The sequence below is a fragment of the Nuphar pumila genome, chromosome 7, assembly GCF_984573655.1.
Source record: "Nuphar pumila chromosome 7, dmNupPumi1.hap1.1, whole genome shotgun sequence".
NCBI lineage: Eukaryota > Viridiplantae > Streptophyta > Magnoliopsida > Nymphaeales > Nymphaeaceae > Nuphar > Nuphar pumila.
In genome coordinates, this window is record NC_143255.1 from 32,525,071 (window position 1) to 32,547,593 (window position 22,523).

General features: G+C 37.9%; 2 protein-coding genes across 3 annotated transcripts in view; one reads left to right on the forward strand and one right to left on the reverse strand.

Moving 5' to 3' along the window:
- The window catches only part of LOC149831806 (ubiquitin carboxyl-terminal hydrolase 26-like), a 43,612-nt gene extending 36,858 nt beyond the window's left edge, over positions 1-6,754 (forward strand). The window contains exons 11-18 of one of the 2 annotated variants that reach the window (XM_090014152.1): positions 2,745-2,954; positions 3,069-3,332; positions 4,780-4,921; positions 5,020-5,105; positions 5,208-5,246; positions 5,618-5,776; positions 5,896-5,984; positions 6,481-6,754. In XM_090014152.1, coding sequence (XP_089870278.1) covers positions 2,745-2,954; positions 3,069-3,332; positions 4,780-4,921; positions 5,020-5,105; positions 5,208-5,216 — 711 coding nt within the window. In that variant the 3' untranslated portion in view covers positions 5,217-5,246; positions 5,618-5,776; positions 5,896-5,984; positions 6,481-6,754. Of the gene's footprint in view, positions 1-2,744; positions 2,955-3,068; positions 3,333-4,779; positions 4,922-5,019; positions 5,247-5,617; positions 5,777-5,895; positions 5,985-6,480 lie in introns of both variants that reach the window. The other variant, XM_090014153.1, reaches the window with a different exon arrangement.
- A 1,163-nt stretch (positions 6,755-7,917) lies between these two features.
- The window catches only part of LOC149831807 (uncharacterized), a 36,186-nt gene continuing 21,580 nt past the window's right edge, over positions 7,918-22,523 (reverse strand). Inside the window, exons 7-8 of the mRNA XM_090014154.1 lie at positions 19,893-20,000; positions 7,918-8,481 (exon numbers count right to left, since the gene is read on the reverse strand). Of these exons, the coding sequence (XP_089870280.1) occupies positions 8,332-8,481; positions 19,893-20,000 (258 nt within the window). The 3' untranslated portion in view covers positions 7,918-8,331. The remainder of the gene's footprint in view (positions 8,482-19,892; positions 20,001-22,523) is intronic.

The window sequence follows — 22,523 nt, forward strand, 5'->3', positions numbered from 1 at the left end:
GGGTCTGGTATGTTACATCAGACCCAAATACAATAAAACAACCCAGACCCAATAATAACATATACACGTATGGATCAGGTCCCAGACCCATATCCGAATGGAAACAATACACAGTCTCAATAGTTAGCTGGGATGTTCTTTGCATTCCGAAATTAGAGGGCGATGTGGCTCTCAGGACATTAACAAACATTAGTCTAGCCTGCTTGGGAAGACTAGCCTTAGTGTGCAGCAAAAACTCTGTGGATGATTTTATTAGGAGCAAATATTTGCACAAATGGAGACTTTAGACTGTCGCCAACACTTATGTTGGGTCATCTGTGTGGAGGGGATTCTACGGGGGTGGTTGGCCTAGTGATCATGTGGAGTGATTGGAAACTGAAGATCTTTGAAATTCTGAACTGATCCTTAATGGGTGCTCCACCTCTAGGATTCTAAGAAAAGATGCGTTAGAAATCTTAGAAGCTCTATAGTGGAACAGGGCTTTCAACTTTATTGCTTGGTGCTATGACCCATATTTCCTTTCAATGATGATGAAAATATTTGCATATATTAGTCAGATGATAGAACTGATCTGAATGATGTTTTGAGGAAGACAATTTGGCAATTGGTGTTCAGTGAGGCAAGATGCCTTACAACAAAATTGGAGTAACCTGATTTTGTCCAAGGCTTTATTCCTAGAGCACACTGGATGGTATATCTTGCAACTAATGCTACTCACAGTGGATAGGCTCCAAAAATTTGGGATTGCAGTGCAAATAGATGCTGCTCGTGCAAAAGGCAAGAAGAGAAACACAATCATATATTCTTCGAGTCTTCTATGGTTGCTTCCATTTGAGGTGATGGTTTGAAGATTTGTCCAAGGAAGATTCCTTGTAGAACCTTTATTTCAGAGCTGTTATTGGTGGTTTTATCTACAGCATAATAGAATGGCTTCGAAGTGTTGGGAAATAATTTTCCAGCTAGTTATATGGAAAATTTGGTCATTGAGAAATAAGATTTTGCATGAGGGAAAATATGTCTTTGCTGTTGTGGCTAGGCAGTAAATGTGGAGATCATGTGCAGATTTGTTTTTGAAGGAAAGCTAGCTGAGAGAGTCTCCCATTCATGATGATTTTCGCTGCAGGAGAGTTGCTAGTAGGATCATGTCTTAAGGCCCTGCTAAAGTCATGCTGATTTCATTTGCTTTTTGTACCATAGCAACAGTATGTTGATTGCTTTTGCTGCTCTTATGAGGTGGATTTTCTGTACATTGGGGGTTTACAGGCTCATGAAGGCCTTTTGTATCCAGAAATCTCTCCTTTGAGCCAGCTCATGGAGGATGTTCCTGAAGTTTCTCATCTCATTATCCACTCAAAACTGCAAGCGGTGCCTAGCTGCAGGCGAGACCGTCCTTGGAGGGTAGATGCAGACTTGATCTTCTCAATATGATGCCAATGAGCTTTTATTGGGAAAATTGCTTTTGTGAATCCTTTTTCAGCATTAGGTTATGTTTCGTTGATATTAAGTAGTAAAAGTAAATACAAAGAACGGGGTCCTTAAGCCCCCAGCTTTTCTCATTAGAGAAAAAGAGTTTTACTTGCCAAATAGGAAAACATTCCGCAATAACAAAATTCTGGCCTTGGGGCCTAGGCCTGGACCCTATGTCACATAGACACGGCTATTGAGCAGCCGTACCCATGTCGACATGGCCTGACATGGGCACGGGTACCGGATGCAGCATGGGTATGTGCTAGTATGGATCGGGTTGGGTCCAACCCTGACCCAAACCATTTCTTTTGTTTGATGTCGGTGAAAGTCAGAGAGGAAGAAGAAAAAAAAGGAAAATGAAGAAGAAATAGGAAGAGGAGGTGGAAGAAGAAAAAAAGAAAGAGAAGGAAGAAAAAAAAAGAAAGAGAAGGAAAAAGAAGACGAAAGAGGAAGAGGAGGAGAAGAAAGAAGAAGTCGAAAGAGGAAGAGGAGGAGGAGAGGGAAGAAAACGAAAGAGAAAGAGGAGAAGGAAGAAGAAGATGAAAAAGGAGAGGGAAGAAGACAAAAGAGAAAGAGGAATAGGAGAAGGAAGAAGAAGAGGAAAGAGGAAGAGGAAGAGGAGGAAGAAAAAGAAGTAGAAGAGAGAGAGACCTTTTTATTAAAAAATAAAATTTCATTCCCCTCCCCCTTCTTTTAAAAATTACAGTCACCCCCTTACAGACGTTTTTTTAAAGTTTTTTGATATGGACCCTAATATAGATCCATACTTGATCCAGATCCAAAACTCTCTCTCTCTCTCTCTATCTATCTATCTATATATATATATAGCCGTGTCCCTGTATCCTCATTTTTTGAAATTGGTACCCATGTAACATAGCCTGAATCATTGCCCAACACTAGGAATGGTGCAGCCACAGGTTTGACCAACAAACAAGTTGAACGTATTATTACATTCTTGTCAGGATTTTCACATCTGATGAACCTATCACGATCAAATTGCATTTAATCCAAGATTCCAAATTATCTCCAATATCTTGTGCTATGATTAGCGGTTTCTGTGGCCTGCAACATCTTGTGAATTTTAATGAAGTGTATGATGCCATCTTCCAGTTAGTTTATGGTGTATGAACTCTGTGATCATGTACCCGAGATTGATGCATCCTCTTGCTAATCATTTGTATGATTTGCATGAAACTTAAACTTGTGTTTTCCTTCTTATAATACATACCCAAGGTTTTTGCCAATTTTAGTAATCCTGTTCTTTTTCTTTACTCCAGACAGATGGTTTAGTGGTGATCACTGAAAGTGATTGGAATCTACTCTGTGAGGAGTGGCTAGTTCCAGAAGGTAAAGGTATTACTGCTGAGATTGATTTGGTTGCTGATTCCAGTCAGATGAACAGATCCAACATACAGATGGTCGCTTCAAATGATCAAGCCAATCCTGAACTGGATCCACCAAAACCCATTATTAGGACTTTTCCTGAGGTAAGGGAGCATGAGCAGACCCTGTTTTCATGATGTTAAAGAATGCACTAAAATTTTGAACATTTTACAATATTAGGCTGCTGTTTGACTTACCATCTCTTGTAACTTGAGCAGATATGTGAAGATTGCATTGGTGAAAGAGAAAGTTGTGAGTTAATGCAGAAGCTTAATTATTGCAATGAAGATATCTGTATCCATCTTGTCCGTGGCAAAGAGCCCCCAAGATCAATTTTGACAGTTTCTGGAGCCATTTCTGAACGCGATCGCCGTACCTCAAAGCGTTCTAGGAGGGCCTCAAGTGGCGGGTCAACCAATTTCAAAGTCTCAGGATTCACATCCATCTACCAGTTGAAAATGCTGATATGGGAGTCATTTGGGGTATGTTGCTTTCTTTCGTTCAAGTGATCTTTTGCAGTACAGTGCTACTGTCTCTTCCATATGCACATTATCTGTGTTGTCAAACTTGAAAAGTTGAGAACCCAGATCTATGGCGGTACTGACATTTCATTCAGAAATACATCCACCAACTACGCCACATGGATACACCACTGGATATGGGGATACAACCAATTTTTATTGAGTTTTCATTGTGAATAGTACATTAAGAGATAAAGTTCCGGAGTTAACATAGAGTATTCCTGTGACGTAGCCTACCAAAATGTCATATGAAGACCATCCCACGATTGCTTGGTCCACATCATGGGTTCTACTATGTGCAAGAAATCGATGATCCTGTAATCACAATTCTTTACTTTTTTATGCCTATTGTATACTTATTGAGTCTGCCATCAAATAGCCCAGTATCGGGTTTAGCATTTGATTGATGACTTTTGTTATGGATTTCTTTCTTATCAGTTTCCCTTTCTATTTATCAAACAAAATTGCTGCAGGGTGTTTTTGCATCAGTTGCTGTTCAGTGCTTGACATGGCATTTGTTACTTTTATAGTTTATTGAATATTTAGATGAGAATGATATCCGGGCATGCTATGAGAGAGTTATCTGTAGGTCATCTTCTATGAGTTAGTTCAGCGTATTGTCATTGTTGTGGTAGCTGGTAGGCTGTTGTTTCCTTTAACCAGCATCATCGCTGATATGTGTATTTGATTCAAAATAGTTGATGATTATACACGTGCCACATATTAGTGTTATAAAACGGACTTAAATGTAAGTGGTGACCCTGTATTACAATTTATGAAGAATATCTTTTATTGGCTATATTAGGTTACTTAGGGGTGAGCATTGCAATTTCAATTGTTTTATCTTTTTTATCCGAAAAATGTTTAAATGAATACAGAAGAAGAGAACGAAAGTTTAAGAAAAATAGGTTCTCAATAATGCAGAAATGTGGGATATTTGAAATCTGTAGATAAGATATGGCTTAAAGTAGTAAAGATGAGGACAGAGAGAAAGGATATTAATGTGAGGGATGTAACTTCTTGGAGTGTTGCTTTTGTGTTTGAGGTTTTAATGCAGCAAGGTTTTTCTGTCACGAAAAGGTGGCTTTCCCATGTGACTAAAACAGTGAAGAATTTGCAAAGTGCTGCAGCAACCATGATTGTTTCCATCAGAGATACTGAAGATTCTATTGGTTGTTTTGTATATCCATCTGTTGGCATACAAGATATCATGGCATTGCTCTGTGTGGTGATTTTCCCACCTGGATGGTTGGATGTTTTTAATGCAGCTTATTGTGTGATGGAACCAAAAACTGGAGTTAATTCTTAATGATACCTATCTTGGCGCACAGTTAATTCACTAATATCACAAATGGAATTTATATCTTTAATTTACTATGCATTTCAATGACTGGGAAAGGGTTTGCAGATTGTGAAGGAGAATCAGAAACTGCACAAGGGTTCTATGGAAATTGATGACGACTCTGCTACATTAGCTGATATGAACATATTGCCTGGAGATGTCCTGTGGGTCACAGACACAGAAATGCATGACAATCGCGATATTGCAGGCACTTTTCTTTTGCATCATCATTGAAAAACTTATTTTTTATTTATGATCTTCCATGACTTTATCTTTTTAACATCTTTAAATTGTGATGACATGCAGATGAACTTTTGGAACATAAGATGAAGTTTCAGCCTGCAGAAGAAGGGTTTAAGGGAACTCTTTTGGCATCAAATGCCCTGGCCAAGGTCCTTTAAGAAGCAACTGCTTTGTATTAATAAGTCTGCTTTTTATTGAAGTCTATCGATTATCTTCAATTTTACATGAAACTGTTCTAGTTATTGACACAGGAAAGATGAGGCTTAAAATATGTGGAAGATGAAAACTAGGTAATATGTTCTTTTCCTTTCAGCTCATTGCTAAATGCTAATACAAGCATCGTATTTTTCATTACTATTTCATGCAAAGATAACTCCACACTGTTTGATTGGAGCTGTAATGCATCAAAACGGCAGATTTGACAACACAATTGGACATTAATATTAACAGATCCCTTCTTTTTCAAAGTTTTTCCTTTACATTGGAACTCAGATTAGATTGCCTGAAACTTCATCGCATTTCTCCAGTCTTGCCATGTTTTTCTGTCTCTCTCTCACCTTGGTGTAGGTCAAAAGATAACCATAGTAATGAAAGAATCGAGCTACCTAGTTTGATTAGTATTGTTCTTATATAAAATTTTAATATTGTTTCATTTCGTTAGGTTTCCTGTTAAAATTGGCCGACTGACTAGGAATTGAAGCTGCACACATCATGTAACAGAACAGGTCAATCGGAGGCCTCCAGGTTTGCTGGTAATGAGCCGAAGTTTTAGATTTTTTATGACTACATCAGGAACAAATGCTGTTTCATGTATTCGCAGGTAGCATTCTCCTATTATATGCTTTGTGTTTATGTAGTATATTCATGTTTCCATATGAGCTTGAATTTTGGGTTGGGAGTACCATTCACATCTAATTATGTGATTTTCTGTTCATGTAGTATATTCTTGTTCCCATATGAGCTTTGGTTTTGGTCTGGGATGTGTCTGTTCTCGTCTGCTGAATGCAATTCACCTCTTTGTAGTACCGGTAATTCCTGGGACCCCCTTGCCTGGAGAGAGAGAGAGAGAGAGAGAGAGAGAGAGAGAGAGAGAGAGAGAGAGAGAGAGAGAGAGAGAGAGACTCATGCAGTGTTTTGGGATGTCTTTTCTCTAAGAAGAATGGATTGTGTGTGGTGTCAAAGGGTTGAAATATGGAAAGATCTGGAAATTCGCTGGAATTAGTTAACCAAGGGAATTTGAAATGTCTTGCGAGTCTAATGCTTGCGTTGTGAGGCATGGTTTACCCATGGGCTTGCGTCCCAGGATATTATGAATTCTTCACCGATCCATTGTGTAGATTCTCCATCTTGGATAGGTGACCAGGACACAGACCTGGCCTTCATGCCTAGCTTAAGTTGGTCGTAGTATCTTCTGGGCAAAATAACTTTCTAGATAATGTGTAGTAGGTTTTATTTTTATATTTCTTTCATTTATCTGTTTATGCATTTACTCCCTTTGTTATTTTGACGTTGATATGCTTGCAGTTTGTGGCTGGCAAGACGCTGATGCTTCTTCACCAATGTGGTTCACCACAATGCTTTGTTAAGGCTATACTCGTCATTTTTGTTCTTCAGTTATCTGGGGAAATTGTAACATGTTTTGTAAAGGTGTATGTATCCTGGCCTATGTATACTTCAAGTTAAGCAAGGGTATAGAAAGTCCTCTTTTTGTGCTTTCAAGCTTTGCTTACATCAGACTTTTTTCTTGGATGCTGTTTTGACCATGCATGTAGTTGAAAATTGTTTGTTTGGTTGTTTTTATACATGATTCTCCATTGACAATCTGCACCAAACCAAGTTTTTGGGGTTGTCTAAACAACTCTTTTTTGGCGCTTCCTATGTAATAGAGATTGATGCTGCCACTAAACCAATCTTTTACACTTTATGGAGGCTGCCCACACAGAGTTTCGGTTCCACTCATCTCCTATATCATTCATATCGTCATACCCCCATCTTGGGATCTCATCGATGCAAGTTGTTTTGATCAAATCTGACCCATATAAGCGATGTACATGATTTATTTAGTGAATATCCTCATTTGAATAACCAGACATGGCTAAAAATGCTATAATTTGTTGTTTTAGAAAGTCGTTTTTTTCTTGTAAAAAAGGTGCAATCCAAGAGTTTAAGCGTATCAAATTGACCACGCTCAATCTATCTATGGGGTCAAATTTGATGAAAACAACTTCCAACAATGAGATTCACCAGATGGAATATGACAGTGGGGATGAGTTGAGCAATTGTCCATTCAGTTGGCCTTGCGCAATTAATTTGTTTTTTAGCATAAAAGTACGAACTTTTGAGTGGTAAAAATCTGGCATAACGTAGCCCATTGATTTTACAACTCTTAGAAAATCCAATCTACACAATTTTTTACTAAAAACAGGTGATTGAAAAGTTCAAATAACACAAACCGTTTATCTACTATCGTACCTAAAACAAGTATGAACAAGAAAGAGAAACTAACTCTAGCAGAACATTACCTCGGACCTACATTTGAATTATTAGCACCCGTAACAGTAACTTTTTAGCTGTGCATTAGCAAATCAAGAACCAGGAAGGTTATAGAGCATATGGTTGTCAAGCAAGACATCATCTGGGTCATAGTAGAACCAGTTTCTTCTTTTTCACCAAGACAACTTCAAAATGATTGAGGGGATATTTCTTGTTGCAAATTTTCAGCGGCCCCAAAAATTTTTGAGGATCCATCCATATTTGATAGTTTGGCTGTTGGCCCTTTTAGAATATGGAGACTACCCTCGTTTGGCACATAGCCTGACAAGCCTTTCTAGCAACAACAGTAATATCATCTCAAAATGCTTGAGGTGCCAAATCTTGGGGCGCATAGGTCATTTTCACACACACACACACACACACACAGAGGTGCGCATTGGCACCATGTTTCAAAGTTTAAAGGCTCCAAAACAAGCCAAACTTTTCATTTTCTACCCATTCCTTCAAAAAGAAAACAGAAAGACATGAAGACATGCTGTTCAACAATTTCATGAGGGCAAGGGGTAAGCCCACTGAGTTTTATGTTTGCCAGGACAGTGACAGTAAGTACGGCAGGCAGAGCCAGCGATCCTGGGGATGGTTTCTCCGTGTAAATATTAAAAAAAAAATCCTTAAGACTTTCCCATCCGTTACCAGTTGAGAACAAATAACGCATAAAAGGCTGCTTCAGTCTCCCTGCCAAAACTAACAGATAAAAACCCAGACGTCCTTGAAATGAAACAACTTCCCATCCTCCACCATCTCTCTCTCTCTCTCCCTCAAAAAAAAAGAAGAAACCAAAAAAGGGGGGGCGAGGGCTTTTCTCCACCAGCAGTGATAAACTCATACCGACTTGTAATCTCTGAATTTTAGCACTTGTATCTCGTCCAACTCATAGGCTTTGCATATAGCAGTAACAATACTGTTGCTGATGCTAGAATTTGCATCCCTTGCCACAAGAAGTTTCTGAAGCTCGCATGAGGGCTCCAAGACCTATTGAATAAAGGAAAGAAAAACACATTAACCAAAGCATGAAGTGACATCACATAAGCTAGGCAAGCAAATACTACCTTCAATCAGTTCAAAGAGTAAATAAACTACCGAATGGTGCAATTTCTATCCAGAAGGCTGGCATTCATATGAAAAATTGCATGCCTTACCACCTCGTCAAAGGACTACAAGGTTAAGAGCCATCTAGTGTTGTCACTGCACGTATGAGCCAGTGTGTGTGTGTATGTGTGTGTTTGGCGGGGGGGGGAGGGAATTACAGTAGACACATGCTGTTCAACAACTTCATCAATGAGAGATCAATACGCTCATCCCTGCATATTTTAAATGTCCGGTTACACACAAACATGTGGGAAAGGCATTTCAGGCGAAAGACACTCTCCTGAAGGATGTATGAAATTTGCGGGACCTATTAAAAATGTGTATATATATAAATATATATACATATATGTATGTATTCTTTATATACATACATATATGTATGTATTCTTTATATACATACATATATATATGTATATATTACAATGTAACTAGGTTAGAACTACGTTTTTAGTATTTTCTTTTTTCTAGTTTCTTTTGGACTAGTCAACACAAAGTTGACAAGTCAAAAGAGACGTTGGGACAGGCCAACCAGCCCCAATGTCTCTTAGAGACTCCCTCTTGTGTATATAAATAGGGGATAACTCCCCTTATATTATATGCCTTCTTGCATAGATTGTTCAATAAAATATTATTTTATTCCTTGTGTTTTTGCCCCTTTAGTGGGTGTTTGTGTGTAAGCTCATTTTGTGGCTTGTGTATTCTTTTGGTGCTTTGGTGGAACTCTTTGAGTGTCTACTCTTGTTGTTTCGGTGAATATATTTTGGAAGACCTTGTTTCCTTACATGATATCAGAGCTTGGAGATCAAGCTGATTTTTGGTGCATTAGAAAGCGTGCCACTCAAGATTTTGAAGAGATAAATTCTCTTTTGTAAAATTCATTCAAGTGCTTGTAAGATTGTTGTGCCTTCTTGGTGGTGTAGTGCTCATGTGTTCATGCTCTTCATTGGAGGTGCTTTCGTGGTGGTGGAGTGCTCGTGTGTTCGTGTTTCTCATTGGACGTGCTCTCTTGGTGGTGGAGTGCTCATGATACTTTTGATTATCTCCTCTCTTTCTCCTTTCTATCTTCTATTCTTTGTCTCAGCCCTTGTAAACATGGATGACAATGATAATGTCACCCTAAAACCCATCAAACTTAATGACACAAACTTTATGACATGAGCTTAAATCATGAAGCATTTCATATGGTGAAAGGGTTGTGAGGATTAGTGGAGGGATCTGATTTGGAACCCAAACTAATCCTCACTAAGATAGAAGGAGAAAAAGAGGTACCTCTTACAGAGGCAAGACCAAGGCTATAGCCACGTATGAGAAAAAATGAAAATAATGGAGCATGCCAAGATTATATCTTGGTTCATTAGTAGTGTTGATATCAAGAATTGCTCAAGTTTAACTAAGTTTGAATTCACAAATAACGCATGAGGATATCTCACGATAATGTATTCTCTTAAAGATATTGCTTACATTTGTAACTTACAAGACAAAGTAGGCACTATGACTAAAGGAGGAAAAAGTATTAGAGAATACTTTAGTGAGTTGTCCGACCTTTGGAATGAGTTGGCTCTTCTTGAGCTATAATGGCATTGTTTCGTAGACATAAAACTCCGTTAAAGATAAATTGATGCAGATCATTTCTATCAATTCATCAATAGTCTAAGATCGGAGTTTGAGTTTACCAAATCGACTCTTCTTTATAAAGGAAAAGTTCCTTCTATTGAAGAGCTAAGTATGAAAGAAAATAGACTAAAAAAAAGACATCAAGAGAAGATGATTCAGTTCTAACCGTTTCTTAGTCGGGAAACCATATCCATGCTTACAAACCATGGGTACAATGTTTTCTTCTCTTCTATTGGTTGTCGAGTGTAGGATCGTCAGTCAGGAAAGCTGATTGGGGAAGGCCATAGGGAAGGAGGTTTATACACATGAATTTTTTGAAAATACCAAAAGATACCTTTTGTTATAATGTTCAGAAATTGGATTTGGATTTATGGTACAAAAGACATGGTCATCCTAACGTACCTAAAATCCAACACTTTTCAAATATGAAAAAATTTTGTAATTTTGAAAATTTTACATGTGAAAATTGTATTCTTGGCAAGATGAAAAGATTGCCATTTCAAGAAAGAACTTTTGTCTCTATACAACCGCTTGAGTTAGTGCATTCGGATGTTTGGGGCCCGACACCTGTTGTATCTAAGGGTAGGTTTGTATATTATGTAATCTTTGTTGATGATTTTACTAGAGACACGTGGATTTATTTTCTCAAACATAAATATGAAGTTTTTTCATACTTTCAAATATTTCACAAATTGATAAAAAATAATTTTCAAAAGGATATTTCTATTTTTCGCACTGATTCAGAGAGAAAATTTTTATCAAAAGATTTTAAAGATTACCTAGAATCAAATGGTATTACATATAAACAATCTTGTCCCTACACTCCACAACAAAATAGCCTAGTCGAAAGAAAACATAGGCACATCATAGAAACCATAAGAACATTGCTTATCTCGAAGTACCTAAAGAATTTTGGGCCGAAGCCACTTTGACAACAATTTATCTTATTAATAGAATGACATCAGTTATCTTGAAAAATATATCACCAGTAGAAAAACTTTTTAAACTTACTCCTGATTATTCTAGGCTTAGGGTTTTTTTATGCAAATGTTTTGTATTCACTGATAAAAATGATAAACTTTTACCTCATGCTATTCCTTGTGCCTTTCTGGGATATGCAAATAATAAAAAAGGTTATAGATGTTTTGATTTTAAAAATAAGAAATTATATATTTCAAGAAATGTGGCTTTCTTAGAATTTCTTTTTATTTGAAAACCTAGTAACATATCTATGTATTATTTTTTGTTGGATCTAATTCCAAAGATTGGTGATTGTAATGCTGATCTTGACGAAGATCAGGATATCAGAAATGGTATGGTGAGTGAAGAAGAATCTCATGACAACGAGATAAGTGAAGAACAATCTCAAAATCAGAACTGTATTCAATATTCCAGGCGTATTAGTTATGAACGCCCATGTGCCCTTGAAAAATATCCTAATGAAAATCATGTAGAAACACAAACTAGAAGGTCATCGAGAGTATCAAAACCCCCTAAAAAATTTGTGTCCTCCTTTTCACCTAAGTATCAAACGTAGGTTGCATTGATACATTCCTACATAGAACGCTCAAACTATGCTGAAGCAAAAAAACATTCTAAATGGATAGAAGTCATGAGAGTACAATTAGATGCTTTAGAAAAAATGAATACTTGGACTATCCAAGATATTTTCCTATGAAAGAAACCTATAAGTTGTCGATGGGTCTATATGATAAAAAAACACAAGTGATGGAACCCTTGAAAGGTACAAAGCTAGGTTAGTTGCCAAGGGATACTCTCAAGAGTATGGAATAGATTATGAGGAAACCTTTGCACCTATTACTAGGATGACGACATTTAGAACCGTAGTAGCCTTTGCCTCTGTGAAAAAATGGCATATATACTAAACAAATGTTAAGAATGTGTTTCTCAATGATAAATTGGTTGAAGAAGTTTATATGAAGGCACCACCTGGTATAGTTATTCCTAAAGGAAAGGTTCTTCGCTTAGATAAGGCTCTGTATGACCTTAAACAAGCTCCAAAAGTTTGGTATGTCAAGTTTAGTCAAGTTATACTTGATGTTGGATTTCAATCTTGTTTAACTGACACAACCTTGTTTGTTAAGATTTTTGATGTAGGTATTATTATTATTATTCATTATGTGAATGATATGATCATTACAAAAGGAGACAAACAGGAAGTTGAAAATATTAAAAGACTTCTCAGAACACATTTTGAAATGACTAATTTGGGGTTTTTAAAGTATTTTGTTGGTATAGAAGTTGCTTAATTTTCTAAAGGTTATTTGCTAACTTAATCTAAATTTATGTTGGATATTGTTGCTAGGTCTAGTATCTCAGATGATAAGGTTGACACTCCCGAAGTTGTAAATGTCAAAATAAAGATTGATGATGGGGGAACCACTTGAAAATCCAACACCTTACAGACAACTTGTCGGGGCAATGTCATGTCTTTCAATTATGAGGCCTGATATTGCATATGCAATTCACACAGCAAGCTAGTTTCAGCATGCTCCCACCACTGTTCATATGAGAGCAATTTTGTGCATTATTAGATATATTAAAACTTTTCTTGTCTGCTTCTTCATCATTAGATTTAATTGCTTATACTGATGTTGATTGAGGAGGTGATTCCAATAACCGGTGCTCAATAATTGGTTTTTTGTGTTTTTAGGTGACTCATTGATTTCATGAAAATGCAAGAAATAACAGAAGGTTTCTCTTTCTTTAACTGAAACAAAATACCGAGCCATGGCTACAACCACTATGAAAGTGGTCTGGCTACGAAGATTACTAACTGACATGGGAGTTCAGATTAAAGGAGCATCAAGGATGTGTTGTGACAACAAAAATTCTACCTATATTGCCAGCAATTAGATATTTCATAAACACACCAAGCATATTGAGATAGACTGTCACTATATACGAGAGGATTATCTACAAAGCACTATGGATCTTCCCTATGTCACCTCTGAATATTAATTGACAGATTTCTTCACCAAACCTCTCGTTGCTCCTAGATTTCACTTTCTATTGGACAAACTTTCGGTTATCCAACCATAAGTTTGAGGGAGTATTAAAAACGTGTATATATATATATATATATATATATATATATATATATATATATATATATATATATATATATATATATATATATATATATATATATATTACAATGTAACTAGGTTAGAACTATGTTTTAGGTTTTTCCTTTTTTCTAGTTTCTTTTGGACTAGTCAACACAAAGTTGACTAGTCAAAAGAGACGTTGGGACAAGCCCAACGACTCTTAGAGACTTCTTGTGTATATAGATAGGGGATGACTCCCCTTATATTGTATGCCTTCTTGCATAGATTGATCAATAAAATATTATTTTATTCCTTGTGTTTTTGCCCCTTTAGTGGGTGCTTGTGTGTAAGCCCATTTTGTGGCTTGTGTATTCCTTTGGGGGAACTCTTTGAGTGTTCACTATTGTTGTGTGAATAGATTTTGGAGGACCTTGTTTCCTTGCGGGACCCACCAATCTCCACCGTGGGTGCATTTGTTTCAGCACCCACAGGAAAAGACCCATTTTCATACCAACGGGGGCCTTTTTCTCATGACTTAGGGTGAAATAAACGTGCCCCTAACAGAGCCACTAGCCAACTTCACGTGGATAAGTATCATCAGGTTGTAACAATCAACATACGCATGTGCATGCACATACACATACACATACACATACACATACACATACACGGAAAATATTTGTTACATTCAATTGTCTCTATCTATTAGAAGCCATCTTTTTTTTTCCTATTTTCATGTTTTTTCTTTTCGAAATAAGCCCGATGGATATAATCTACAAGGTTTGTTTAGCCAAAAAAAAGTGTATTGTCCTACTGTGTGTTGTTAGCAGGTTGTTTAAGAGCTTTAAAAAATTCAACACCCAGAATGAGCCAAAATGTTATGATTCAAAAATCATGTTTTACAATGGACACTTGGTCCAAAGTATGATGCTTAATAAGCGAACCATGAGCATGTGTGTTGTTAGATCGACCACATGAAGCTCACACCTATGACTTAGTGATACAAGACTTAGAGAAGTCATCCATCCAAACGAAGGGATCCTGATTTCAAATCCTATGCGAGTTATCCCCCAACTATGTCCCACGGACATGGGTATGGGACACTATCGATACACAAGCTATGACATGAGTTTTGTAAATGTAGGGACAGTCACACACATTATATATATATATATATATATATATATATATATATAGGAAAGCATTTGCTACCCTCATGGGTAAGGAATAGGACCCCCCTAATTGGAACTCATTGGTTGATATTGGTTTGAGACTTTTGACCAAGTCTAACCTCATGGATGTGTTTAGCATACCCAAAATAGTAGGAATCAGCACTTGGATCATATTTTCTCAATAGAAAAATTCAATCTTTTGAGGGCTGAAAATTCGGTATATTGTAGGCCATTGATTTTTCAGCCCTCAAAAAATCAGACATACACATTGGAAAAACATGATCCAAGGGCAGGTTTCTACTAAACCAAACATGTACAACACATCTGGAGGCTAAGATGTGCAACAAAATAAAAAATAAAAAATTTACAGTTTTTCTCTAAGGGGTTCCTTACCGATGAGGACAACAAACATTACCTCTCTCTCTCACACTCTCTCTCTCTCTCTATATATATATATATATATGTGTGTGTGTGTGTGTGCAATTATAAATTCTTAATATAAAGAAGCAAAACATGAATATCATCTCAAGTGCAAACTCTTGCACATCATATTCAAAAAATGAGTGTAGCTGAGAAGTGTATGCTTAGATGGATGTGTGAAAATACAATAAAAGCTATGTCACATGGGTGCGGGTGCGGGGATGCGGCACTTCAAAAAAAACCCGGGTGCAGAGGTGCGGCAGGGGCAAAAATGTAAATAAATAAATAAATAAATATATATATATATATATATATAATTTTGAAGTTTTAACATTTTAACATTTAACAGTTAACATTGCCATAATATCATTCATCATGCATGCAGTATATCAATCTAAATATCAAATTATCAATCAAATAAGTAAAGCAATTACATAAATCGACCTAAATATAATTCAAATAAGTAAAGCATAAAAGAACTAAATTACATACCAAAGTATATCCTGATAAAGTAATGGGTGTTAATAATTTTCTTCTTCATCATCAAATGCATCATTAGAAGGAATACTGGGCCCAGCTAAATCCATGTTTGTTATGTTGAAATCATGTTCTCCCTCGAAGTCACACTCTACCGGGTTTACATTCCAAAATTTGAATGTTCCTTGTCTGCGTTACAAAACCAATTTGAAAATGTTAAATATAATACAAGTATATTTAAATGAAAACTAAGAAATAATCAAATAACTAAGAGAGCAAATTAGTACATGTATTCATCATTGGTTCGCGAAAGTAATCGAAGATTTGAATGAACATATACTAAATCCTCTGCACGCTTGCTGGTGAGTTTGTTTCTCTTCATGTTGTGGATTTGAGAATATGTGCTCCAATTTCTTTCACAACAAGATGAACTAGCAGGTTGCGATAGCAATATTAATGCAAGACGTTGGAGAAGAGGTGTTTCGGATCCAAATGTTGACCACCATGTGATAGGATCTATATTATCTTCTTCTCTCGTGAATAATGCCGGTCCATATAATCTCGAAGATGAAAATTTTTCAAACTCTTGTGTGACTTGACGTAGAAGATATGCTTCAGGAAAAAGTTTTATCATACACATATTTCTATGTCTTGATAGCTCTGGGTCTAGATTTAGAGGGACACGACAAATACCACCTGCTTGCCACTTTTTTGCATAATATTTTGGATTAAGAGAATGTGTCATGCAATGCAAAGGAGTGTTGCTATTATCCATCTTCTAACTAAAATTGAATGAATATGGTTAAAAAATTCTGAATCATCCAATGCATGGTTTTTTTCTTCATGCTTGAAAACAACTTGTATTTTTTCAATCATATTATCCCACATTTCATAAACTCTGTAAAGCATGAGTTCATCCTTATCAATTTCTCTCAACATTTCCCAAATAGGTTGGGTAAATTGAAGAAAGTATACTACTTTGTCCCAAAACTCATCATCAACAAACAATGAATTTCTTAATTTCTTGAGCCTTGACATCATCATCAGCACGATAGAATGTCCAATTTTCATCAGTCACCATGCTAACCAAAGAATTCTTCACTTTTTTAATTCTCTTCACCATCACAATGATAGACGCAAAACGTGTTTCAGCGACCTTCAATAATTTCAAGTCAGAATGCCTATTAAATATAGCATTAGCACGATGGTGGTTAACAACAAAATTTCTAATGCTTTTGACATTTCTTTCTAAATCTTCAATCTATGAACATAAAGCATATGCTTATGAATTTTCTTCTTCTTTGGGGTTGCATATGCTCTTTAGGGCTAGATTTAAGCTGTGTCGTGCTACACAAGGAGTCCAAAAAATATGAGGGTAGTCACTCTCTAAACTCAACGCTGCATTTTTACAAACTGGAGCGTTGTCTGTAATAATTTATACAACATTTTTATCACCCACCTCTTTTATGACTTCTATAAACAACCCCTTCAAATACTCTGCATTTTTATATTCCCCAGATGCATCAACTGCTTTCAAGAATATTGGGCCACTAACCGAACAAGCAATAAAATTGATTAATGGACGCCTTTGAATATCTGTCCATCCATCAGACACAATAGAAACTCCATTTTGCTCTCATGAATATTTTTTAATCTCCAGCAACCTCTCCACATTTGCCCTCTCTTATGCAAGAAGTGTGGTTCGTATTTTTTCTAAACTTGAAGGCACATAACTACTCAAATTACAATTTGCCAAGGATATTACTAAATCCTTCCAATAAGGATTTCTAGCCGCATTAAATGGGAGTGAACTAGAATAAAAATACCTCCCAATTTTTTTTCAGCATCTTCTTGGTGGCTTGCAAATGACACACTAACTGCAGAAGAATCAACCATTGCCTTTCTCTTCTCATATTCTTCTTATATTTTGTTGTATTGTCTTCGCATTGCCTCATCAACTTTTCTGCAAGCTAAAATGCCATGTCCTGGTATCTTCAACAAATGAGACTTCACTCTTGTGTAAGACCCAACAAAATCTCTTTCACAGAGCTTGCATCGAAATCTCTTGTTTCCACCACCTCCTTCTCCAGTTTTTACAAGTTTATCTACATGTACCCATAGTGGCCCCACATCATCAACCCCATTGCAACTATTAGCAAAACTAGCAGCATAACTCACATGTTGGGATGAGGATGGCACAAGTCCTTTCCCTTTATCCGTCATTTTTATCCTGAAAACACAAAAAAAAATACATTCAAAATTTCAAATCAATTATACTCGACCCCCTCCCCCTATCGAAAACACAGGGAGAAGGGGGGGCTCAACCCCTCCCCTGCCGACCCAACAAGAGAGCGAGAGCGAGAGGGGCTCGGCCCCTCCCCTGCCGAAAACAGAGGGAGCAGGGGGGGCTCAGCCCCTCCCCTGCCGACCCAACAAGAGAGCGAGAGGGGGGGCTCGGCCCCTCCCCTAAAATCAAAGGGAGTAGGGTGGGGGGCTCGTCCCCTCTCCTGCCAAAAACAGGGAGGGGCTCAGCCCCTTCCCTACCGAAAATAGAGGGAGCAGGCGGTGCTCAGCCCCTCCCTTGTCGACCCAACAGGAGAGCGAGAGGGGGGAGGGGCTCGGCCCCTCCCATGCTGACCCAAAAAGAAAGCCAGAGGGGGGGCTCGGCCCCTCCCGTGTCGAAAAAAAAGGGAGCAGGGGGGCTCAGCCCCTCCCCTGCCGACCCAACAAGAGAGCGAGAGAGGGGGGGGGGGGGGGGCGCTTGGCCCCTTCCTTGTCGACCCAACAAGAGAGCGAGAATGGAAGGGGGTGCTCAGCCCCTCCCCTGCCGACCCAACAAGAGAGTGAGAGGGGGGGGGGGGGGAGGGCTCGACCCCTCACCTGTTGAAAACAGAGGGAGCGAAAGGGGGGGCTCGACCCCTCCCCTGCTGACCCAACAAGAGAGCGAGAGGGTGCAGGGGGGGCTCGGCCCCTCCCCTGCCGACACAAGAAGAGAGCGAGAGAGGGTATGTACCTGCGAAAGGAGAGGAGGAGCTTGGGAGGTGGAGCTGGGGTGTCAGTAGGAGAGAGCTCGAGCTGAGGGGGGAGAGGAGAGGAGAGATTAGGTGCAAATTTTTTTTTTTTGCCCTAATCCTACTTTTCATTAGGGATTTTTTTTAACACCAAAAAGTGGACAAAAATGACCCTGGGTGCGTTGACCGCACCCGCACGCGCACCCACGTCGCGTCGATGCGGGTGGGGCACCTGTTTTGCCGAGTCCTTGTGACTTAGAATAAAAGATGAGATTCAAAACGAGGAGATACGTAAGAAGGTAGGTGTTGCATCCATTGAAAATAAGATGAGAGAGAATCGTTTACGGTGGTTTGGACATATTCGGCGAAGGTCTAATGATGCTCCAGTTAGGATGGAGAAATGGAAAAATATATCAGTTAAAAGAGGTTGGGGTAGGCCTAAGAAGACTTGGATGAAGATGATAGGAAAGGATATGAATGCTTTGAACCTCTCCGAAGACATGGCATTGGATATAAATGATTGGAGAAGAAGGATTCATGTGGAAGACCCAGAATGATTTTCTTTTTTGGTTCATATTGCTGACCCCAATTGTTTTGGGATGAAGGCGTAGTTGTTGTTGTTTTGTTGTATGATTAAAAATATCAAATAAAAAATTAAATCAAAATTGAAATGTAATATAATTGATGACAAATTTTAAAAGAAAAAACACACAAAAGAATACAAAATAAGCATTCAAGATCATAAAAGGAAATAGATGAAAATAAGGACACTGTTAACTTTGTACACACTAATTTGACTGTGTCCATGAAGTGTCATGGTGTGTCCAAGTATCATATTGTATCAACATGGGATACACATGCTAAGGGCTCATTTGTTTCATGCAACTTTCATGGGAAAGTGTTGAGCTGGCAATCCTGAAGCAATCCTTTCCCACCATGAATGAAACAAACATCAAATCATTATGGTGGGAAAGTGCCATGCTGACATGAGTGTTGAGCTGGCAATCCTGATGTAATCCTTTCCCACCTACAACGTTTTATGTGTAAATCCTTTCATACCTCTCCCCCCATGAAAGCTTTCTCATAGGAAGACTAAGCTGGCAGGATATTCATGCCCATTTCCATGAAAAGCATTTCCTTTACATGGGAATGAAATAAACGGAGCCTAAGTGAATTGTCTGTGTGACATATCCCCCAGCTTGCGTATCCAGATAAAAAAGAAAAAAGACTTAGAGAAGTCATCCAGCAGCTGATAAGAATGAGCGTTAGGTAAAATAATAGTTCCATTAAGAAATGAACCCATCTTGCAAACTTCACATTAAGCGACTAAGAATATTAACACCTTCTAAATCAAATAATATATTTAAAAATAAAATCAGTAGGAAACTAGGTCTAACAACTACTTGAGATATGACCAGAATCAACTGGCTTCATTCATATTCCCATGCACCCAATCCAGGTGAAAGACCCAAATACATCAGACAAAAAAAAGTTCTTGTGCGGTCAATGAAGCAAAAAAATATCCTTACCCAAGGACAAGAAGGTGTCTGCAATGGCGTATCATCTAGCCTCTTGCTGACAATTGAACTCCATGCCTTTGAACAGTCTGATGCTAGTAACAGAAGCCGAGCACTTCCCTGTAAAACAAGAAGCACCAGCAAAACAAGTCACGCATATGAAATATACATGGAACAGGACAAGCTCATGAGAAAGAAGACTAGATGATTCAAGCTAGGTTTTTCCACATAATGCAGAAACTAGTGTAAAGATAGGTGAAACACCTTTAAACACGAACAAAGTATCCACCAACAAGCGCAAAATGCACAAGCACAAATGCCTCCAAGGGCACAATCACAAATGCTACCAAGAGCACAATCACAAGTGCCACCAAGGGCATACACAAAGGATAAAAAATAATGTTTTTATTGAAGAACAATATGCAAGAAGCATTACATTACAAGGGGGATGGACCCTTGTTTATATACACAAGAGGGAGAGAAAGGAGACAAGAGAGAGAGGACAAACCCAACGGCTAGAAATTTAGCCGTTGGATTCAAGTCAACAAGGGTTGACTTGGTCCAACCTTATATATATGTATATTTCTGTACATATACGTATTATATATATATATATATATATATATATATATATATATATATAGAGAGAGAGAGAGAGAGAGAGAGAGAGAGAGAGAGAGACAGTTTTATGCATTAAAACCCATGTAACATAGTTAGAGTCGTTAAGCTTGATGGGTTTAATGGGGACATTATCATTGTCATCCATTTTACAAGGTTTTGAAAAAGAGTAAATAAAGAGAAGAGAGACAAAAAAGGATAAGAGATGAAAGAGATAATAATTACTCCACCACCGATGATGAGTACAAGTGATCCTCCAAGCTCTTCACACGATCACGATTTTGAAAAGAACTTCACCCCTTTTTCAAGCTTTGAATGGCACATTTCCCGATGCACCGAAAAATAAACTTAGGTTGATCACCAAGCTCTCATACCATGTAAGAAGATGAGTTCTTGGATCATCACCAAACGAAGATCATTCATATAAACCACAAAGGTTCATACACAATACCCAAAAAAGGGTATACAAAAACAAGAGAAGAATATATATTTATTTGAATGGGAAAACACCCTTGCAATTCATACATGAGTGAGGGGGCTTTGCCCCATATTTATAATACAATGAGGGAAGTAGGAGAGGGAATCGTTGGGCTCCCAACGACTCTATTTAGAGCCGTTGGGAGTCCAACGACTCTCTTGCTTTTTAATTTAGTCAAACATTGACTAGTCAAAAAGCCTAAAACAGTACAAAAATGAAAAAAAGTAAAAAAACCTATTCTAACTAGATTAATTCTATTCTAACTAGACTTAAACAATTCCTAGTTAGCCTAGGATATTACATATAATTTAACAATGATCGCACCCATAAATCAGGCATAGATTTCAAGAGCATAGATTGAGTGGGCTAAACCAGAGTTACCGGAAACGCCTAGGTAACTGGGGAAGCGCGCTTCCCCGAAGAGCGTTTCGGAAGCGCAAAACGTTGCGCTTCCAAAACTCATTGGGAAGCGCTTTTCCCCCTCGCTTCCCCTATTTTTTCCATTTTTTTTTGTATTTTTATTTTTGTTTTTTTCTCTTTTTTTGCTTCCCCCTCGCTTCCTAGGTCACTTCTAAGACGCTTCTTGATTCGCTCTTAAGTCATCCCACGCTTTCCGCTTCCTAAAATTTTGAAAGTGCCTCGCTTCTCGCTTCCGCTTCCCGTATCGCTTCCCGCTCCCGCTTCCTCGATTGGCAACCATGGGCTAAACAGACAGCAATTTCAACTTAATACAAGTTAGTGGACCCATCAAAGGGACTGCCAACATTTTGCTGCCCATGTCCAAACCATCCTTGAGTGAAACAATTAAGAGATCCAACTCTTCACCTATAATCACTACCATCCACCAAATACCTGTCTTTAAAGACCCTTTTCTCATGAATGGATTGATCAACATTTGCAGATGAATGAGACATAGAAACGCTAAATCATCCTGAAATCGGCTTGACTTGGTTTAGTTACTATGGATGTTCATGAGTACCTGTGCAAGCTTACCTTTAGGAGGAATGAGATGATATAGAAAACTTTATCAAATGGCCAGAAAAAAATTTAACCCCAAAGAATTAGAAAGATCGAGGACAATTCCAAAAGAAAATAGTCAATCCTGTGTTATTTGCTCTAGTTGGATTTCATAAGATCAAATCTCAACAAACTTGTCACATGGATACAGCTGCAGATACGGGGATACAGCCATTTTTATGAAGTTTTCAATATGACTAGTATATAAGGGGGATATGGAATGGGAGCCAAAATGGAGTATCGTGTGACAGCTACAAACTGATATTATCACAACCTAAATGTGACTTTTTTTCATATTTTTTATTCAACTGGAGCCTGAAAATGGATAACCACCATACCTATGACACTTTGATCTAACTGATTTTTAGGTTGGTTTTCAAGTTTCATGACTATTTTCTTTTGGATTGATCAACATTTGCAGATGAATGAGACATAGAAATGCTAAATCATCCTGAAGTCGGCTTGACTTGGTTTAGTTACTATGGATGTTCATGAGTACCTGTGCAAGCTTACCTTTAGGAGGAATGAGA